This window comes from Bufo gargarizans, chromosome 3 (genome assembly GCF_014858855.1).
Source record: "Bufo gargarizans isolate SCDJY-AF-19 chromosome 3, ASM1485885v1, whole genome shotgun sequence".
Classification (NCBI taxonomy): Eukaryota; Metazoa; Chordata; class Amphibia; order Anura; family Bufonidae; genus Bufo; species Bufo gargarizans.
This window is the reverse complement of record NC_058082.1, coordinates 4,075,579-4,092,699: the sequence shown is the minus strand read 5'-3', so window position 1 is coordinate 4,092,699 and position 17,121 is coordinate 4,075,579. Positions and strand designations below refer to the sequence as shown.

The 17,121-nt window shown below is 48.8% G+C and overlaps 1 protein-coding gene across 9 annotated transcripts in view; it reads left to right on the top strand.

Moving 5' to 3' along the window:
- LOC122930268 (NACHT, LRR and PYD domains-containing protein 12-like) overlaps positions 1 to 17,121 on the top strand; it is a 797,118-nt gene that overhangs the window by 689,923 nt on the left and 90,074 nt on the right. For all 9 annotated transcript variants that reach the window (XM_044283506.1, XM_044283510.1, XM_044283511.1 and 6 more), the window contains one exon: positions 12,576 to 12,746. In XM_044283506.1, the coding sequence (XP_044139441.1) occupies positions 12,576 to 12,746 (171 nt within the window). The remainder of the gene's footprint in view (positions 1 to 12,575; positions 12,747 to 17,121) is intronic.

Sequence of the window (17,121 nt, the reverse complement as noted above, 5' to 3'; positions counted from 1 at the left end):
CAAACAGCATAAGAGACTGCTGCATAACTTGAGGCTGAGACAGTTTCCCTGGTATGCATGGGGGTGATGTGACAGACTGATGGGGTTGGTTTTCAGGCGCCATCTGTGCGCTTTCTGCAGAAGACTGGGTGGGAGATAATGTGAACGTGCTGGATCCACTGTCGGCCACCCAATTGACTAATGCCTGTACCTGCTCAGGCCTTACCATCCTTAGAACGGCATTGGGCCCCACCATATATCGCTGTAAATTCTGGCGGCTACTGGGACCTGAGGTAGTTGGTACACTAGGACGTGTGGATGTGGCAGAACGGCCACGTCCTCTCCCAGCACCAGAGGGTCCACTAACACCACCACGACCATGTCCACGTCCGCGTCCCTTACTAGATGTTTTCCTCATTGTTATCGTTCACCACAACAACAAATATATTATTTGGCCCAATGTATTGTATTCAAATTCAGCTGGATATAAATTTGAGGCCTAGTATTTAGGCGCTGGGTGACCGGTATGGATTTAGTGACAGAATTAGACTTGGAAATGCACAGTAGCGGTGTGTGTGAAGTTATTCTGAATGACCCTATGTGCACCTTGAATATTATATACCCTTTTAGGGATAGATTTCAAATAGCTCTGATATAGCAGAAACCACTAAATTATGAAATTGCTAAATTGGGAATTGTATTTCAACCCAGAACAAAAAATGTGCTTTGACGGACACTAAATAACTTTCCCAGCCACAACAGGACAGCGGTAACGAGAGATTTAGCGGGATATAAATTTGAGGCCTAGTATTTAGGCGCTGGGTGACAGGTATGGGTTTAGTGACAGAATTAGACTTGGAAATACACAGTAGCGTGTGTGTGTGAAGTTATTCTGAATGACCCTATGTGCACCTTGAATATTATATACCCTTTTAGGGATAGATTTCAAATAGCTCTGATATAGCAGAAACCACTAAATTATGAAATTGCTAAATTGGGAATTGTATTTCAACCCAGAACAAAAAATGTGCTTTGACGGACACTAAATAACTTTCCCAGCCACAACAGTACAGCGGTGGGTAACGAGAGATTTAGCAGGATATAAATTTGAGGCCTAGTATTTAGGCGCTGGGTGACAGGTATGGGTTTAGTGACAGAATTAGACTTGGAAATACACAGTAGCGGGTGTGTGTGAAGTTATTCTGAATGACCCAATGTGCACCTTGAATATTATATACCCTTTTAGGGATAGATTTCAAATAGCTCTGATATAGCAGAAACCACTAAATTATGAAATCGCTAAATTGGGAATTGTACTTCAACCCAGAACAAAAAATGTGCTTTGACGGACACTAAATAACTTTCCCAGCCACAACAGGACAGCGTTAACGAGAGATTTAGCGGGATATAAATTTGAGGCCTAGTATTTAGGCGCTGGGTGACCGGTATGGATTTAGTGACAGAATTAGACTGGGATATGGCCAAAAAATAACCACACTATTGCTGGTTAAATGCACTTGGTGACGGGCGCAGCTTGCCCCTGATGTAGTATATGGCCAAAAAATGAACAGACTATTGCTGGTTAAATGCACTTGGTGTCACAGCTTGACGAACCACACTACTGAGGGTTAAATGCACTTGGTGACGGGCGCAGCTTGCCCCTGATGTAGTATATGGCCAAAAAATAAACAGACTATTGCTGGTTAAATGCACTTGGTGACAGCTTCACCCTGATGTAGGCTTCAGCCAAAAAACAACCACACCATTGAGGGTTAAATGCACTTGGTCGCAGCTTGGATGCACTTGGTCGCAGCACCGCACAAGACACAAAATGGCCGCCGATCACCCCAGAAAAAAGTGACTGACAAACGGTCTGGGCAGCCTAAAAACAGTGAGTGAGCATTTGAATTTCAGCAGCTCAATGATGCACAGCTGCAGATCGATCGATTAATCAAGTGAAGTCCTTTGGAGGAGTTAATCTGCCTAATCTCGCCCTACTGTCGCATCCGCAACCTCTCCCTACGCTAATCAGAGCAGAGTGACGGGCGGCGCTATGTGACTCCAGCTTAAATAGAGGCTGGGTCACATGGTGCTCTGGCCAATCACAGCCATGCCAATAGTAGGCATGGCTGTGATGGCCTCTTGGGGCAAGTAGTATGACGCTTGTTGATTGGCTGCTTTGCAGCCTTTCAAAAAGCGCCAAGAAAGCGTCACAAAAGTGCCAAGAAAGCGACGAACACCGAACCCGAACCCGGACTTTTACGAAAATGTCCGGGTTCGGGTCCGTGTCACGGACACCCCAAAATTCGGTACGAACCCGAACTATACAGTTCGAGTTCGCTCATCCCTACACGTGACATCATCACATATCGGGCTCCAGTAGAGAACGCGTCTCTTCATCTGTATCACTATTAGTGCCCCAGCATTTCCTCTATTAGGCTGGTCCTGAAGGGGTTAAAGCTTCTGATGTGCCACACTGTGATGTGGCATGACGAGTGCAGTATGTGGCGGTACTTTATATTGTAGTATAGGTATAATATACGGCTCAGACAGGTGACAGGGCTCTCAGTGAGATGAGATCACCTGCTACATGAGTCTGTGGGCGCCACCTAGTGGTTGTCAGGTGACCTGCGGCTGCCGAGGGTTTTTCCGGACATTTCCTGACAACGGAAAATAAGAAAACGTATTTTCTAGATCCTCTATGAAGGGAATGTGGTTTTGTGAAGTGGAGGCGTCGAGATCCGGAACTTCAGGTGTAACACCCAGCTCTGCTATACACAGACGGCAAGTCCGTACACATACAGCTCTGCTATATACACTTAGCACTCGCATACACACACACAGATGGAGGAAGGAGACTGAGGGCCACAATAGATGGTGGAGGAGGAGAATGGAGGCCACAGACTGAGAGCCACAACAGATGGTGAAGGAAAGAGAATGGAGGCCACAGGGACCCCAATAGATGGTGGAGGAAGGAGAATGAAGGCCACAAGGACCACAAAAGATGGCGGAGAAAGGAGAATGGAGGCCACATGGACCACAATAGATGGCGGAGGAAGGAGAATGGAGGCTACAGACTGAAGGCAACAACATATGGTGGAGGAAGGAGAATGAGGGCCACAACAGATGGTGGAGGAAGGAGAATGGAGGTCACAGGGACCCAAATAGATGGTGGAGGAAGGAGAATGGAGGCCACAGGGACCTCAATAGATGGTGGAGGAAGGAGAATGGAGGACACAGACTGAAGGTCACAATAGATGGTGGAGGGGGGGCGGAGCCTGACCGTGCTGCATGGCGGCTGCTTGAGAGAAGCGCTCCCGCCACCAAGCTGCTTTCAGCCACTTTAGCACTCTAATTCCCGTGCCATGGTCAAGATCCAGCCAAAGCCTGGTGCAGGAGTACTAGCCGGAGGTTTTTCGGAAGAGCGAGCGGAGAGCAGGATGGAGAAATTTGTTCACAAGCGGGCGGCGCAGCCTCCCATCAGGGAGGACAAGATGGCGCCGAAAGCGCCAAATCGCAGACTGGATGCTGCTCAGGGAGAATGCTCTCTGCCCCTGGAGGGAGATGGCAGGCCGCAACATGGGGTGAGTGAGTCCAACCCCTTATCTAAGGACTATTTTGATATGGCCCTGCAGAGAGCCCTAGCCCCGATTGCTGCGGACTTGTCGTCCATCAAAGTGGATATTCGCCATATAGGCAATCGGGTGGAGGCCCTGGAGCAATCACAGGACGCGCTCTTTTCACAAGCGGCGTCCGTTGGTAAAACCCTGGATGCCCATGCAGAAGCTATCAATATGGCCCTGCTATTAATTGAGGACCAGGAAAATCGCAGCCGCCGTAAAAACATCCGTGTGAGAGGCCTTCCAGAGGCTGCGGATAAAGAGAATCTCTTTGCGGCCATGCATGATCTCTTCACCCACCTCCTGGGCGCGGAGCGCGCCAAAAACATCATAGTGGAGAGAGTACACAGATCCCTTCGTCCCAAGCCTTCTCCGGCGGATAACCCGAGGGACATTATTTGCGGCCTGTTAAGTTTTCGGGACACCGACGCCATCTTAAACAAGGCCAGGGGATTGGAGGAGGTAAAAATTGCAGACTCCACAGTACAGCTGTTCCAAGATGTCGCCCCTTCCACTCTCCAAAAAAGAAGAGTATTGAAGCCCCTTACAGAGGCTTTGCACGCAGCCAGGATTCCGTACAAGTGGCTTTACCCTTTCGGTGTTCAGATCACATCTGGTAATAGGCGCATTACAGTCCGTTCACCTGAGGACTTACCGGTGCTCTGGAATGCCTTACAGATTCCGCCGATCGACATTCCGTCATGGCTTCCAGTCCAGCAAGATGGCATGATCCCGCAACTCCCTACTCCGTGGACCACTGTTGGAAAACAGAAACTTAAGAAACCCAGAATGGCGCGGTTGGACTCTAATGATTGAGGCCCCTTTTTACGGCCACTTCAGTTACTTCTTTTCTACTTGCTGGTCACTGGCTGGGGCCGGGGGTGAGGCCCTTTTTGTCTCTCTCCTCATCCCTGTCGTCCCCTCTCTACTCGGTTCCCTCTGACCACATCTCCTGGGCCAGTTTTTTCGGCCCACACTAATTGGTTATAATGCTCCATAATGCTATGTCTATGCATACTAGGCTATATGCTTACTTTATTCCCCCCCCCCCCTTTCCTCCTGCAATTTCCCTATTAAATGTTGGGTTTATTTTTGTTTTCCTTCCCCCTCCCCCTTCCACTTCCCCTCACCCTTTTTCTTTTTCCTCCCTTCCCCTCCCCTTTTCCTTTCCTTCCTTTTTTATTCCTAACGTTTTGCCCCCATGCCTCCCCACATACTTGTCCTCCCCCCCCCCCTCCTTTTTTGTTGCCGACCTTATATTTTCCCTGCACGGGATTAGACCATTTCCTTACTGGCACTCTATGTGCTTCAGTCTGAAATGCTTGGCAGCTTGGGCAGATCAGGCCAGAGGTTTTGAGTCCTTACTTCCCCCCCTCTCACGCTCGTTATAGAGCGCATCATATTCATACTCGCTCCAAGTTTAGGTTTATTATTGTCCACATCTTTGTGGTATTGTTTGCTTGTTTCTTTTCCTTTCAGTTAGTTTTATCGAGGACATATCTTGCTGGTACGGGCGGTTATCTAGTAATTTTATGATATGGCGGCCCTGACTATCAATATAGCCTCGTTCAATGTGAACGGGTGTAACAATCCTATTAAGCGTAGTCGGGTATTCCAAATACTAAGGAGAAATAAGGCTGATATCATTTTACTCCAAGAAACCCACTTTAGAGCAGGGCATGTTCCTAACTTATCCAGATCCAGCTATTCCAAATGGTTTCACGCGTGTCACACTAGCTCCTCTAGGGGGGTTAGTATTGGGATACATAAGAATGTCCCTTTTACTGACCCCTCTATAGTTGCAGACCCGGAGGGTCGTTATATTTTTCTTAGCTGTAAAATTGGGAATGTGGCGGTCACTCTGTGCAACATATACGCTCCCAATAAGCAAACTGTACCCTGGCTCACCAAGATCGTTAGAAATATTTCTGCAATTTATACAGGTGTGTTGTTAATTGGTGGTGATCTGAACCTCACTCTCAATCCTATTTTAGATGCCTCATCGGGGAGATCAGCTATATCATATCGGGCTCTGGGGAGTCTTCAGAGTCGCCTGAGAGACCTTAACCTGAGTGATGTCTGGTGGTCCGTCCATGCAGATGCTAAAGATTTTACTTTTTATTCGAACCCACACGGATCGTATCAGAGGCTAGACTACTTCTTTATCCAGGACAGGTACTTGCAGCAGGTGCATGGGGTAGATATCCACGCTATTACAGTCTCTGATCACGCCCCTATTGTTATGTCCCTGTCATTGCCCGGGGTTGCTTCACGAGAATGGACATGGAAGCTGAACCCTACGCTTCTCAATACACCCTCACAAATGGATTCTCTCTCACGCTCACTTAGAGATTATTTTCAGACCAACTCAGTCACAGAGGCATCTCCCGCCTCCATATGGGAAGCCCACAAAACTGTGATTAGGGGGGAGTTGATCTCGATTGGGGCCTTCTTGAAGAAGAAGCGTCTTGCGGACATCAACTCCCTTCTATCTAAAATTGCGGCATTAGAATGTACACATAAAAAATCACTGGCTATTCAGGATCTTAAACTCCTTTTATCATTGAGAAACGAACTGAAAACACTTTTAAACGCCAAGGCCGCGAACGCTTACTTAAAACTGCATCATAAACAGTATGCCCATGGCGACAAAGGAAATAAGATAATGTCAGCTCTGATTAAAAAGCGCAAGGAGCAAACACACATTAGCTCCCTGCGGAACGCTGTAGGTACCTTAGTTTCTGACACTTCAGATGTTGCTAAAGCTTTCACTGCATATTACTGCTCTTTGTACAATATTCGCTCGAGCGTATCTCTCGAAGTAATAGATAAAAGGTCAAAGAAAGTTGCAGACTTCTTAGATTCTCTTACCTTACCTGTCCTGTCAGAATCAGAAAAGGATTCTTTATTAACTCCTATCACACTTGAAGAAATTAAGGAAACCCTCGCCTCCATCCCCCAGGGAAAGAGCCCGGGCCCTGACGGGTTTCCAATTGTGTACTACAAAAAATTTCTGCCGGTTTTAGGCCCCCAACTTGTTAACTATTTTAACGCCTTGCTTTCTGGTGCTGCTATGAATACTCAGGCTTTGGAGGCGCACATAGTAGTACTCCCTAAAGAGGGGAAGGATTTGTCTCTTCCATCCAGCTATAGGCCCATATCTCTGCTAAATGCAGACACTAAATTATGGGCAAAGATTCTGGCTCATAGAATAAACCCATTGCTCCAGAGGCAGATAGGGGGTGACCAGGCCGGTTTCGTGGGGGGTCGGGAGTGCAGGGGCGGCACTTATAGGGTATTACAAGCCATAGAATACTCCCTGGCGAACAACACGCAGCTTACCCTTCTCAGTACTGATGCCGAGAAGGCATTTGACAGGGTGGATTGGAAGTTTATGGAAGCTACTTTGAGCAAATTTGGATTCCCTCCTCGTTTCATCCGTGCGGTGCTGTCCCTGTACTGCTCACCCCACGCGGTTAGAGTCAATGGCATACTTTCACCCTCGTTTGCCATTGCCAATGGCACCAGGCAGCGTTGCCCCCTCTCTCCTTCCCTTTTCATCCTTTGTCTGGAAACGTTGTTGCAGGCTATCAGGCAGGACGATGACATTGCCGGGCTAAGGGTGGGCACGTCGACTCATAAGGTCGCGGCCTTTGCTGATGACATGCTGCTCCTCCTGCCGGACCCTGTAAAGGCGTTCCCAGCTATTTTGGGTCTTTTCGAGTCTTTTGGCCATTTGTCTAACTTCAAGATAAATCTATCTAAATGCACAGCTATGGGGGTCTGTGTCCCTGATGCAACCATTTTATTGCTGTCACATGATCATCCCTTTCAATGGTCAACCTGTGTCACCTACTTAGGGGTGAAGATCTCAGCCCGTATAGATCAGGCCTTTCAATTAAACTATGTCCCTCTCCTTGTTGATATTAAAGAACAATTGAAACATTTGGATATTCCATTTGTCTCTTGGATGGGGCGGAAGAATATAATTAAAACGTTTATCCTTCCCAAACTGCTATTTCTACTTCAGACTTTGCCTATATATTTGCCTGACTCTTACTTCCTGGACCTGCGTAGGATTATTTCGGGCTTCATTTGGAGGCGGGCTCGTCCGAGATTGGCGCATGCCTTATTAACTCTCCCCAAACACAGAGGCGGCTTTGGTTTGCCAGACATCAGACTATACTATAGGGCTATTCAACTTCGTTTACTGAGTGAATTACTAAACATTAACATTAAAAAATTGGGTTGCCAAATTGCCCGCCAACTAATATCTCCGGATGTACTTGCCCGCCTCTGGACGGTTGGACGTGGTCCTGTGCATTGTCTAGACGCACCACCTCTTCTTAAAGGTCTCTTAACATCTTGGAACATTGTAGCCCGGAAGTTCTGTTTCTTCCCTGGTCCCTCGCCCCTTCTCCCCATGCACCTGCTGCCGTACTGCTTGTCTTCAAACTATTCGGATGACCTGGGAATATGGCCTGCCTTTGATGCATTTGCTGTGGGGGACTTATTGAGAGATGGGCGAGTTGCGTCCTTGGAGGACCTCCGGGCATCACGGATGGCTTTGAGTTGGACCTCTTTGCATTACTTTCATTTTTTATTTATATGCCAAAAGTACCTTGCTAAAGCTAGTGAGGAAAATTATCTCGCTAATTTACAACAAACTGCTATTGGAGGGCGCACCTAGTAGACCGGCCTTCATTGGGAGGTGGGAGCAAGATCTGGGTATAACCTTATGAGTCCGTCTCCTCACTACTGAGGAATTCTCACGGGTTCTCCAGATGTATTAGAATCCAGGAGAATTCCTTTAAACTGCTGACGAGATGGTACCTTACTCCGGAGGTGCTACATAGGTTGGATCCTCTCACTTCCCCAGCCTGCTGGAGATGTCACGAAGAAGTTGGTACACTCTCGCATATATGGTGGTCGTGCCGGGGGGTCTCCCAGTTCTGGACCTCGCTTAGTAAGATATTGCAGCAAATTTGCCCTTCGGCCCCGCCACTTTCTCCGACTCTGGTTCTTCTCAATGTGCCTTCAAAGGATTTCCCCTTGCACAAATACTCTCTATTAGCACACATGTTGTCGGCTGCCAAACTTCTGATCCCTCTACATTGGCTCTCGACTCAAGTACCTTCAATTGAGGAATGGACCCAAAAGGTTCACGAGATCTGCAGGTTTGTAGAACTAACCAGTTGGGAGACCCTCTCGCACGACCAATTTAGTAGCATGTGGGGACCGTGGTTGAATTGGCTGGAGACGGAATCGGGGAGCATGTGCCTCCCTACGGGGGACTCTGCAGTCACAACTCCCCTTCAGTAACTACCCATTCGTGTTGTGCATCCTATATTGTATGCCATGCCTGCTTAATTTGTCAAGAGTTATGTCTCATTCAGCATCTGCCTGATATTTTGCGGTTCTAGCCTGCTCTACTCCTGTCTTGTTGACAGAGCTGGTCATGCCCTCACGGGTACTTGACCCTTCTTATAGGTCACACTTACTACTCATGTCAGGTCTGCCTAACAAGCATCATTTTTCTTACTGCTTGTTCACTTTCGCTACTGTACCTATACCCACATCATTGTACTGTATATGCATCCTCGATTGTTGGGCTATTGCCCGCATATTGTTCTTGTCTTTTTTTACCATGCATGCCGTGATAAATAAAGATTTGTTAAAAAAAAAACAATAGATGGTGGAGGAAGGAGAATGGAGGCCACAATAGATGGTGGAGGAAGGAGAATAGAGGCCACAGGGACCCCAATAGATGGTGGAGGAAGGAGAATGGAGGCCACAGGGACCACAATAGATGGCGGAGGAAGGAGACTGAGGGCCACAATAGATGGTGGAGGAAGGAGAATGGAGGCCACGGACTGAAGGCCACAATAGATGGTGGAGGAAGGAGAATAGAGGCCACAGGGACCTCAATAGATGGTGGAGGAAGGAGACTGAGGGCCACAATAGATGGTGGAGGAAGGAGAATGGAGGCCACAGACGGAGGGCCACAATAGATGATGGAGGAAGGAGAATGGAGGTCACAGGGGCCACAATAGATGGTGGAGGAAGAAGAATGGAGGCCACAGGGACCCCAATAGATGGTGGAGGAAGGAGAATGGAGGCCACAGGGATCCCAATAGATGGTGGAGGAAGGAGAATGGAGGCCACATGGACCCTAATAGATGGTGGAGAAAAGAGAATGGAGGCCACAGGGGCCCCAATAGATGGTGGAGGAAGGAGAATGGAGGCCACAGACGGAGGGCCACAATAGATGATGGAGGAAGGAGAATGGAGGTCACAGGGACCACAATAGTTGGTGGAGGAAGGAGAATGGAGGCCACAGACTGAGTGCCACAACAGATGGTGGAGGAAGGAGAATGGAGGCCACAGGGACCCCAATTGATGGTGGACGAAGAAGAATGGAGGCCACAGGGACCCCAATAGATTTTGGAGGAAGGAGACTGAGGGCCTAAAATAGATGGTGGAGGAAGGAGAATGGAGGCCACAAGGACCACAATAGATGGCGATGGAAGGAGAATGGAGGCTACAGGGACCACAATAGATGGCGGAGGAAGGAGAATGGAGGACATAGGGGCCAGAATAGATGTGGAGGAAGGAGAATTGAGGCCAGAGGGGCCACATTAGATGGTGGAGCAAGGAGAATGGAGGCCACAGGAACCACAATAGATGTTGCAGGAAGGAGACTGGGGGCCTAAAATAGAAGGTGGAGGAAGGAAAATGGAGGCCACAGACTGAGGGCCACAATAGATGATGGAGGAAGGAGAATGGAGGCCATAGGGACCAAAATAGATGGTGGAGGAAGTAGAATGGAGGCCACAGGGTCCCCAATAGATGGTGGAGTAAGGAGAATGGAGGCCACAGGGACCCCAATAGATGGTGGAGGAAGGAGAATGGAGGCCATAGGGACCAGAACAGATGGTGGAGGAAGGAGAATGGAGGCCACAGGGACCCCAATTGATGGTGGACAAAGAAGAATGGAGGCCACAGGGACCCCAATAGATTTTGGAGGAAGGAGACTGAGGGCCTAAAATAGATGGTGGAGGAAGGAGAATGGAGGTCACAGGGTCCCCGATAGATGGTGGAGAAGGGAGAATGGAGGCCACAGGGACCCCAATAGATGGTGGAGGAAGGAGAATGGAGGCCACAGGGACCCTAATAGATGGTGGAGAAAGGAGAATGGAGGCCACAGGGACCCCAATAGATGGTGGAGAAAGGAGAATGGAGGCCATAGGGACCAGAATAGATGGTGGAGGAAGGAGAATGGAGGACACAGACTGAAGGCCACAATAGATGGTGGAGGAAGGAGAATGGAGGCCACAGACTGAAGGCCACAATAGGTGATGGAGGAAGGAGAATGGAGGCCACAGGTACCACAATAGATGATGGAGGAAAGAGAATGGAGGCCACAAGGACCACAATAGATGGCGGAGGAAGGCGAATGGAGGCCACAGGGGCCACAAAAGATGGTGGAGGAAGGAGAATGGAGGCCACAGGGACCACAATAGATGGCGGAGGAAGGAGAATAGAGGCCACAGGGACCACAATAGATGGTGGAGGAAGGAGAATGGAGGACAGAGACTGAAGGCCACAATAGATGGTGGAGGAAGGAGAATAGAGGCCACAGGGACCTCAATAGAAGTGGAGAAAGGAGAATGGAGGCCACAAGGACCACAATAGATGGTGGAGGAAGGAGAATGGAGGACACAAGGATCACAATAGATGGCGGAGGAAGGAGAATGGAGGCCACAGAGACAACAATAAATGGTGGAGGAAGGAGAATGGAGGCCACGGAGACCACAATAGATGATGGAGGAAGGAGAATGGAGGCCATAGGGACCAAAATAGATGGTGGAAGAAGTAGAATGGAGGCCACAGGGTCCCCAATAGATGGTGGAGAAGGGAGAATGGAGGCCACAGGGACCCCAATAGATGGTGGAGGAAGGAGAATGGAGGCCACAGGGACCCCAATAGATGGTGGAGGAAGGAGAATGGAGGCCACAGGGACCCTAATAGATGGTGGAGAAAGGAGAATGGAGGCCACAGGGACCCCAATAGATGGTGGAGGAAGGAGAATGGAGGCCACAGGGGCCACAATAGATGGCGGAGGAAGGAGAATAGTGGCCACAGGGACCACAATAGATGGTGGAGGAAGGAGAATGGAGGACAGAGACTGAATGCCACAATAGATGGTGGAGGAAGGAGAATGGAGGCCACAGGGACCACAATAGATGGCGGAGGAAGGAGAATAGAGGCCACAGGGACCACAATAGATGGTGGAGGAAGGAGAATGGAGGACAGAGACTGAAGGCCACAATAGATGGTGGAGGAAGGAGAATGGAGGCCACAGACTGAAGGCCATAATAGATGGTGGAGGATGGAGAATAGAGGCCACAGGGACCTCAATGGAAGTGGAGGAAGGAGAATGGAGGCCACAGACTTAAGGCCACAATAGATAATGGAGGAAGGAGAATGGAGGCCACAGGGACCACAATAGATGGAGGAAGGAGAATGGGGGCCACAGACTGAAGGCCACAATAGATAATGGAGGAAGGAGAATGGAGGCCACAGGGACCACAATAGATGGAGGAAGGAGAATGGGGGCCACAGACTGAGGGCCACAGATGATGGAGGAAGGAGAGCTCTCAGCAGCTGATGACGCTGACACAAGTTCCTCCAGCTTTATGACTATTGTACATTCATGTGCTGCCATCATCGCTGATTTATGACATGCCATAAAGTGAGGACACTCCTCAGGGTTCTGGATTTCTAGGACATGGACATATCATACAGCTGCCGCCATTCCTGACATCCACCGCACACAAGAGGCGGCTTCTAGTGATGACATTTATGGATTTTACTAACAGCCGGGGACATTTTCTCTCCACAGTCACAATCTACAGACTTTATACTAACGCTCTGTGGACGCCTCACCCACATCTCATCTTCTTATTCTTACAGATTGGGTGATAATGATCTACCAGACACTTCCTGCATCCAGTTGGCATCTGTAATAAGGAATAACCAGTCCCTGAAGATACTGGACCTGTCTGGTAACCGTCTGTCTGGTCCTCACTTCGGTGACTTGATGGAGGCTCTGTCCAGTCCGGCCTGCAGGATAGAGACATTACAGTGAGTATAAGAGATGTGTACAGGACGGAGACATGTGGGGCACACGTTATACATGGAGCTTATTCTATTTTATGCTCCGCACCATTGTTATGTCTATGAGATAAACTGCTGACCGCTCCTTTATATGTGACGTCTACTAATGTCTGACTGATGCCCCAGGTCTAGTGGTGTCAGCGCCCACCGCCCCCCTTACCTGCGCCCCTGATGTCGGCACAGTCTGTATAGAAGCGTCATCTGCAGCAGATTTATCATCTTCTCTCCACATCACTGAGATTTTACCTTTTCCCCGACTTCTAAGAACCATAACGTTTTTACTTTTCCGTTCACGTTGCCGTCTGAGGGCTTCATGCGCTGCTGTATTTCGCGGTCCGTCTAGAGAAAAGTTCTATTCCTGTCCTCGAAATGGAGAAGAATAGGACGTTTTATGTTTTTCGAGACCACAGGACAGACTTCAGGGTGTGGGGGGCACACGGTGTAATGTCCGCACGTCTTGTGGCCCCGATGAGATTAATGGGTCTACATCAGATCCGCAGATCGGCTGCAGACTGAGACTATGGTCGTGTGCATGAGGCGCAAGATGGAGGTTTAATGGCTCCATTTAATTTACCAGAACTTGTATTGAAAACACCGAAAATATTCTTTTTGGGGGCTACAATTCCTCCATTTTTTTGTGTTGTTTTTTTACGGTGTTGCCGGTGCGCCAAAACTGACCTGACGACCCTATCCTGAGGATCGGTACAATTACAGCGATACCACATTTATATGGTTTCTTTTATATTTTACTATCTTTAAAGTAATAAAAACCTTTGATAAATCTGAATGTCCTTCCCGGCCGTATCCGGACCCCATGGCCGCTTTCTATCGCCATCTACAGGGCGGAGGCTGGTTTTTGCCGGGCGAGCTGTAGTTTTTATTGGTGCCATTTTGGGTCACAAATAACTTTTTGATCTTTTTATTTTCTTATTATTTTCAGGGGGTGAAGTGACCAAAAACCAGCGATCGCTGTGCAGGACAATCACTTGTACATTTTAATAGTTCGGACATTTTCGGATGCGGCGACACCAATTATGTTTATTTTTTATTCTTTATTTTAGATATAAAATTGGGAAAAGGGGGAGATTAGAATTTGTACTTTTTAAAGATTTTTTTGTTTTTTTCTCTTTTAACTGTAATAGTAAGGCCTCATGCACACGACTGTTGTGTGCATCCGTGGCCGTTGTGCTGTTTTCCGTTTTTTTTTGCGGACCCATTGACTCTCAATGGATTCGTGGAAAAATCGGAAAATGCACCGTTTTGCAGCCGAGGCCGTGATCCGTGTATCTTGTCCGTCCAAAAAATAGGACCTGTCCTATTTTTTTGACGGACAACGGTTCACGGACCCATTCAAGTCAATGGGTCCGTGAAAGAACACGGATGCACACAAGATTGGCATACGCGTCCGTGGCCGTAGGTTACTTTCATACAGACGGATCGAAAGATCCGTCTGCATAAAAGCTTTTTCAGAGCTGAGTTTTCACTTCGTGAAAACTCAGATCCGACAGTATATTCTAACACAGAGGCGTTCCCATGGTAATGGGGACGCTTCTAGTTAGAATATACAGGTCCTTCTCAAAAAATTTGCATATTGTGATAAAGTTCATTATTTTCTGTAATGTACTGATAAACATTAGACTTTCATATATTTTAGATTCATTGCACACAACTGAAGCAGTTCAAGTCTTTTATTGTTTTATTATTGATGATTTTGGCTACAGCTCATGAAAACCCAAAATTCCTATCTCAAAAAATTAGCAAATTTCATTCGACCAATAAAAGAAAAGTGTTTTTAATACAAAAAAAGTCAACCTTCAAATAATTATGTTCAGTTCTGCACTCAATACTTGGTCGGGAATCCTTTTGCAGAAATGACTGCTTCAATGCGGCGTGGCATGGAGGCAATCAGCCTGTGGCACTGCTGAGGTGTTATGGAGGCCCAGGAGGCTTCAATGCGGCGTGGCATGGAGGCAATCAGCCTGTGGCACTGCTGAGGTGTTATGGAGGCCCAGGAGGCTTCGATAGCGGCCTTAAGCTCATCCAGAGTGTTGGGTCTTGCGTCTCTCAACTTTCTCTTCCCAATATCCCACGGATTCTCTATGGGGTTCAGGTCAGGAGAGTTGGCAGGCCAATTGAGCCCAGTAATACCATGGTCAGTAAACCAGTTACCAGTGGTGTTGGCGCTGTGAGCAGGTGCCAGGTCGTGCTGAAAAATGACATCTTCATCTCCATAAAGCTTTTCAGCAGATGGAAGCATGAAGTGCTCCAAAATCTCCTGATAGCGGCTGCATTGCCCCTGCCCTTGATAAAACACAGTGGACCAACACCAGCAGCTGACATGGCCCCCAGACCATCACTGACTGTGGGGACTTGACACTGGACTTCAGGCATTTTGGCATTTCCCTCTCCCCAGTCTTCCTCCAGACTCTGGCACCTTGATTTCCGAATGACCTGCAACAGTCCAGTGCTGCTTCTCTGTAGCCCAGGTCAGGCGCTTCTGCCGCTGTTTCTGGGGAATGCGGCACCTGTAGCCCATTTCCTGCACACGCCTGTACACGGGGGCTCTGGATGTTTCTACTCCAGACTCAGTCCACTGCTTCCGCAGGTCCCCCAAGGTCTGGAATCGGTCCTTCTCCACAATCTTCCTCAGGGTCCGGTCACCTCTTCTCGTTGTGCAGCGTTTTCTGCCACACTTTTTCCTTCCCACAGACTTCCCACTGAGGGGCCTTGATACAGCTCTCTGGGAACAGCCTATTCCTTCAGACATGTCTTTCTGTGTCTTACCCTCTTGCTTGAGGGGTCAATGATGGCCTTCTGGACAGCAGTCAGGTCGGCAGTCTTACCCATGATTGCGGTTTGGAGTAATGAACCAGGCTGGGAGTTTTTAAAAGCCTCAGGAATCTTTTGCAGGTGTTTAGAGTTAATTAGTTGATTCAGATGATTAGGTTAATAGCTCGTTTAGAGAACCTTTTCATGATATGCTAATTTTTTTAGATAGGAATTTTGGGTTTTCATGAGCTGTATGCCAAAATCATCAATATTAAACCAATAAAAGGCTTGAACTACTTCAGTTGGTGTGTAATGAATCTAAAATATATGAAAGTCTAATGTTTATCAGCACATTACAGAAAATAATAAACTTTATCACAATATGCTAATTTTTTGAGAAGGACCTGTACAACGAACTGTGTACATGACTGCCCCCTGCTGCCTGGCAGCACCCGATCTCTTACAGGGGGCTGTGATCCGTACAATTAACCCCTCAGGTGCTGCACCTGAAGGGGTTAATTGTGCGTATCATAGCCCCCTGTAAGAGATCAGGGGCTGCCAGGCAGCAGGGGGCAGCCCCCCCCCCTCCCCAGTTTGAATATCATTGGTGGCCAGTGTGCGGCCTCCCCCGGCCCACCCTCCCTCCCTCTATTGCATTATTAACATTGGTGGCAGTGTGTGGTCTCCCCCGGCCCCCCCTCCCTCCCTCTATTGCATTATTAACATTGGTGGCAGTGTGTGGTCTCCCCCGGCCCCCCCTCCCTCCCTCTATGGCATTATTAACATTGGTGGCAGTGTGCGGCCTCCCCCGGCCCCCCTCCCTCCCTCCCTCTATGGCATTATTAACATTGGTGGCAGTGTGCGGCATCCCCTCTCCCCCCCCCCCCCGATCATTGGTGGCATACTTACCTGCTGGCTGCTGCGATGTCTGTGTCCGGCCGGGAGCTCCTCCTACTGGTAAGTGACAGCAATGCGCCGCACAGACCTGTCACTTACCAGTAGGAGGAGCTCCCGGCCGGACACAGACATCGCAGCAGCCAGCAGGTAAGTATGATGCTTCTACTATTGCTAAGTAACCATGGCAACCAGGACTGCAGTAGCGTCCTGGTTGCCATGGTTACCGATCGGAGCCCCAGCGATTAAACTGGGACTCCGATCGCAACTCCGCTGCCACCAATGATCGGGGGGGGGGGGGAGAGGGGATGCCGCACACTGCCACCAATGTTAATAATGCCATAGAGGGAGGGAGGGGGGGGGCCGGGGGATGCCGCACACTGCCACCAATGTTAATAATGCAATAGAGGGAGGGAGGGGGGCCGGGGGATGCCGCACACTGCCACCAATGTTCTAATAACAATAGAGGGAGGGAGGGGGGCCGGGGGAGGCCGCACACTGGCCACCAATGTTCTAATAACAATAGAGGGAGGGAGGGTGGGCCGGGGATGCCACACACTGCCACCAATGTTCTAATAACAATAGAGGGAGGGAGGGGGCCGGGGGAGGCCGCACACTGGCCACCAATGATATTCAAACTGGGGAGGGGGGGCTGCCCCCTGCTGCCTGGCAGCCCCTG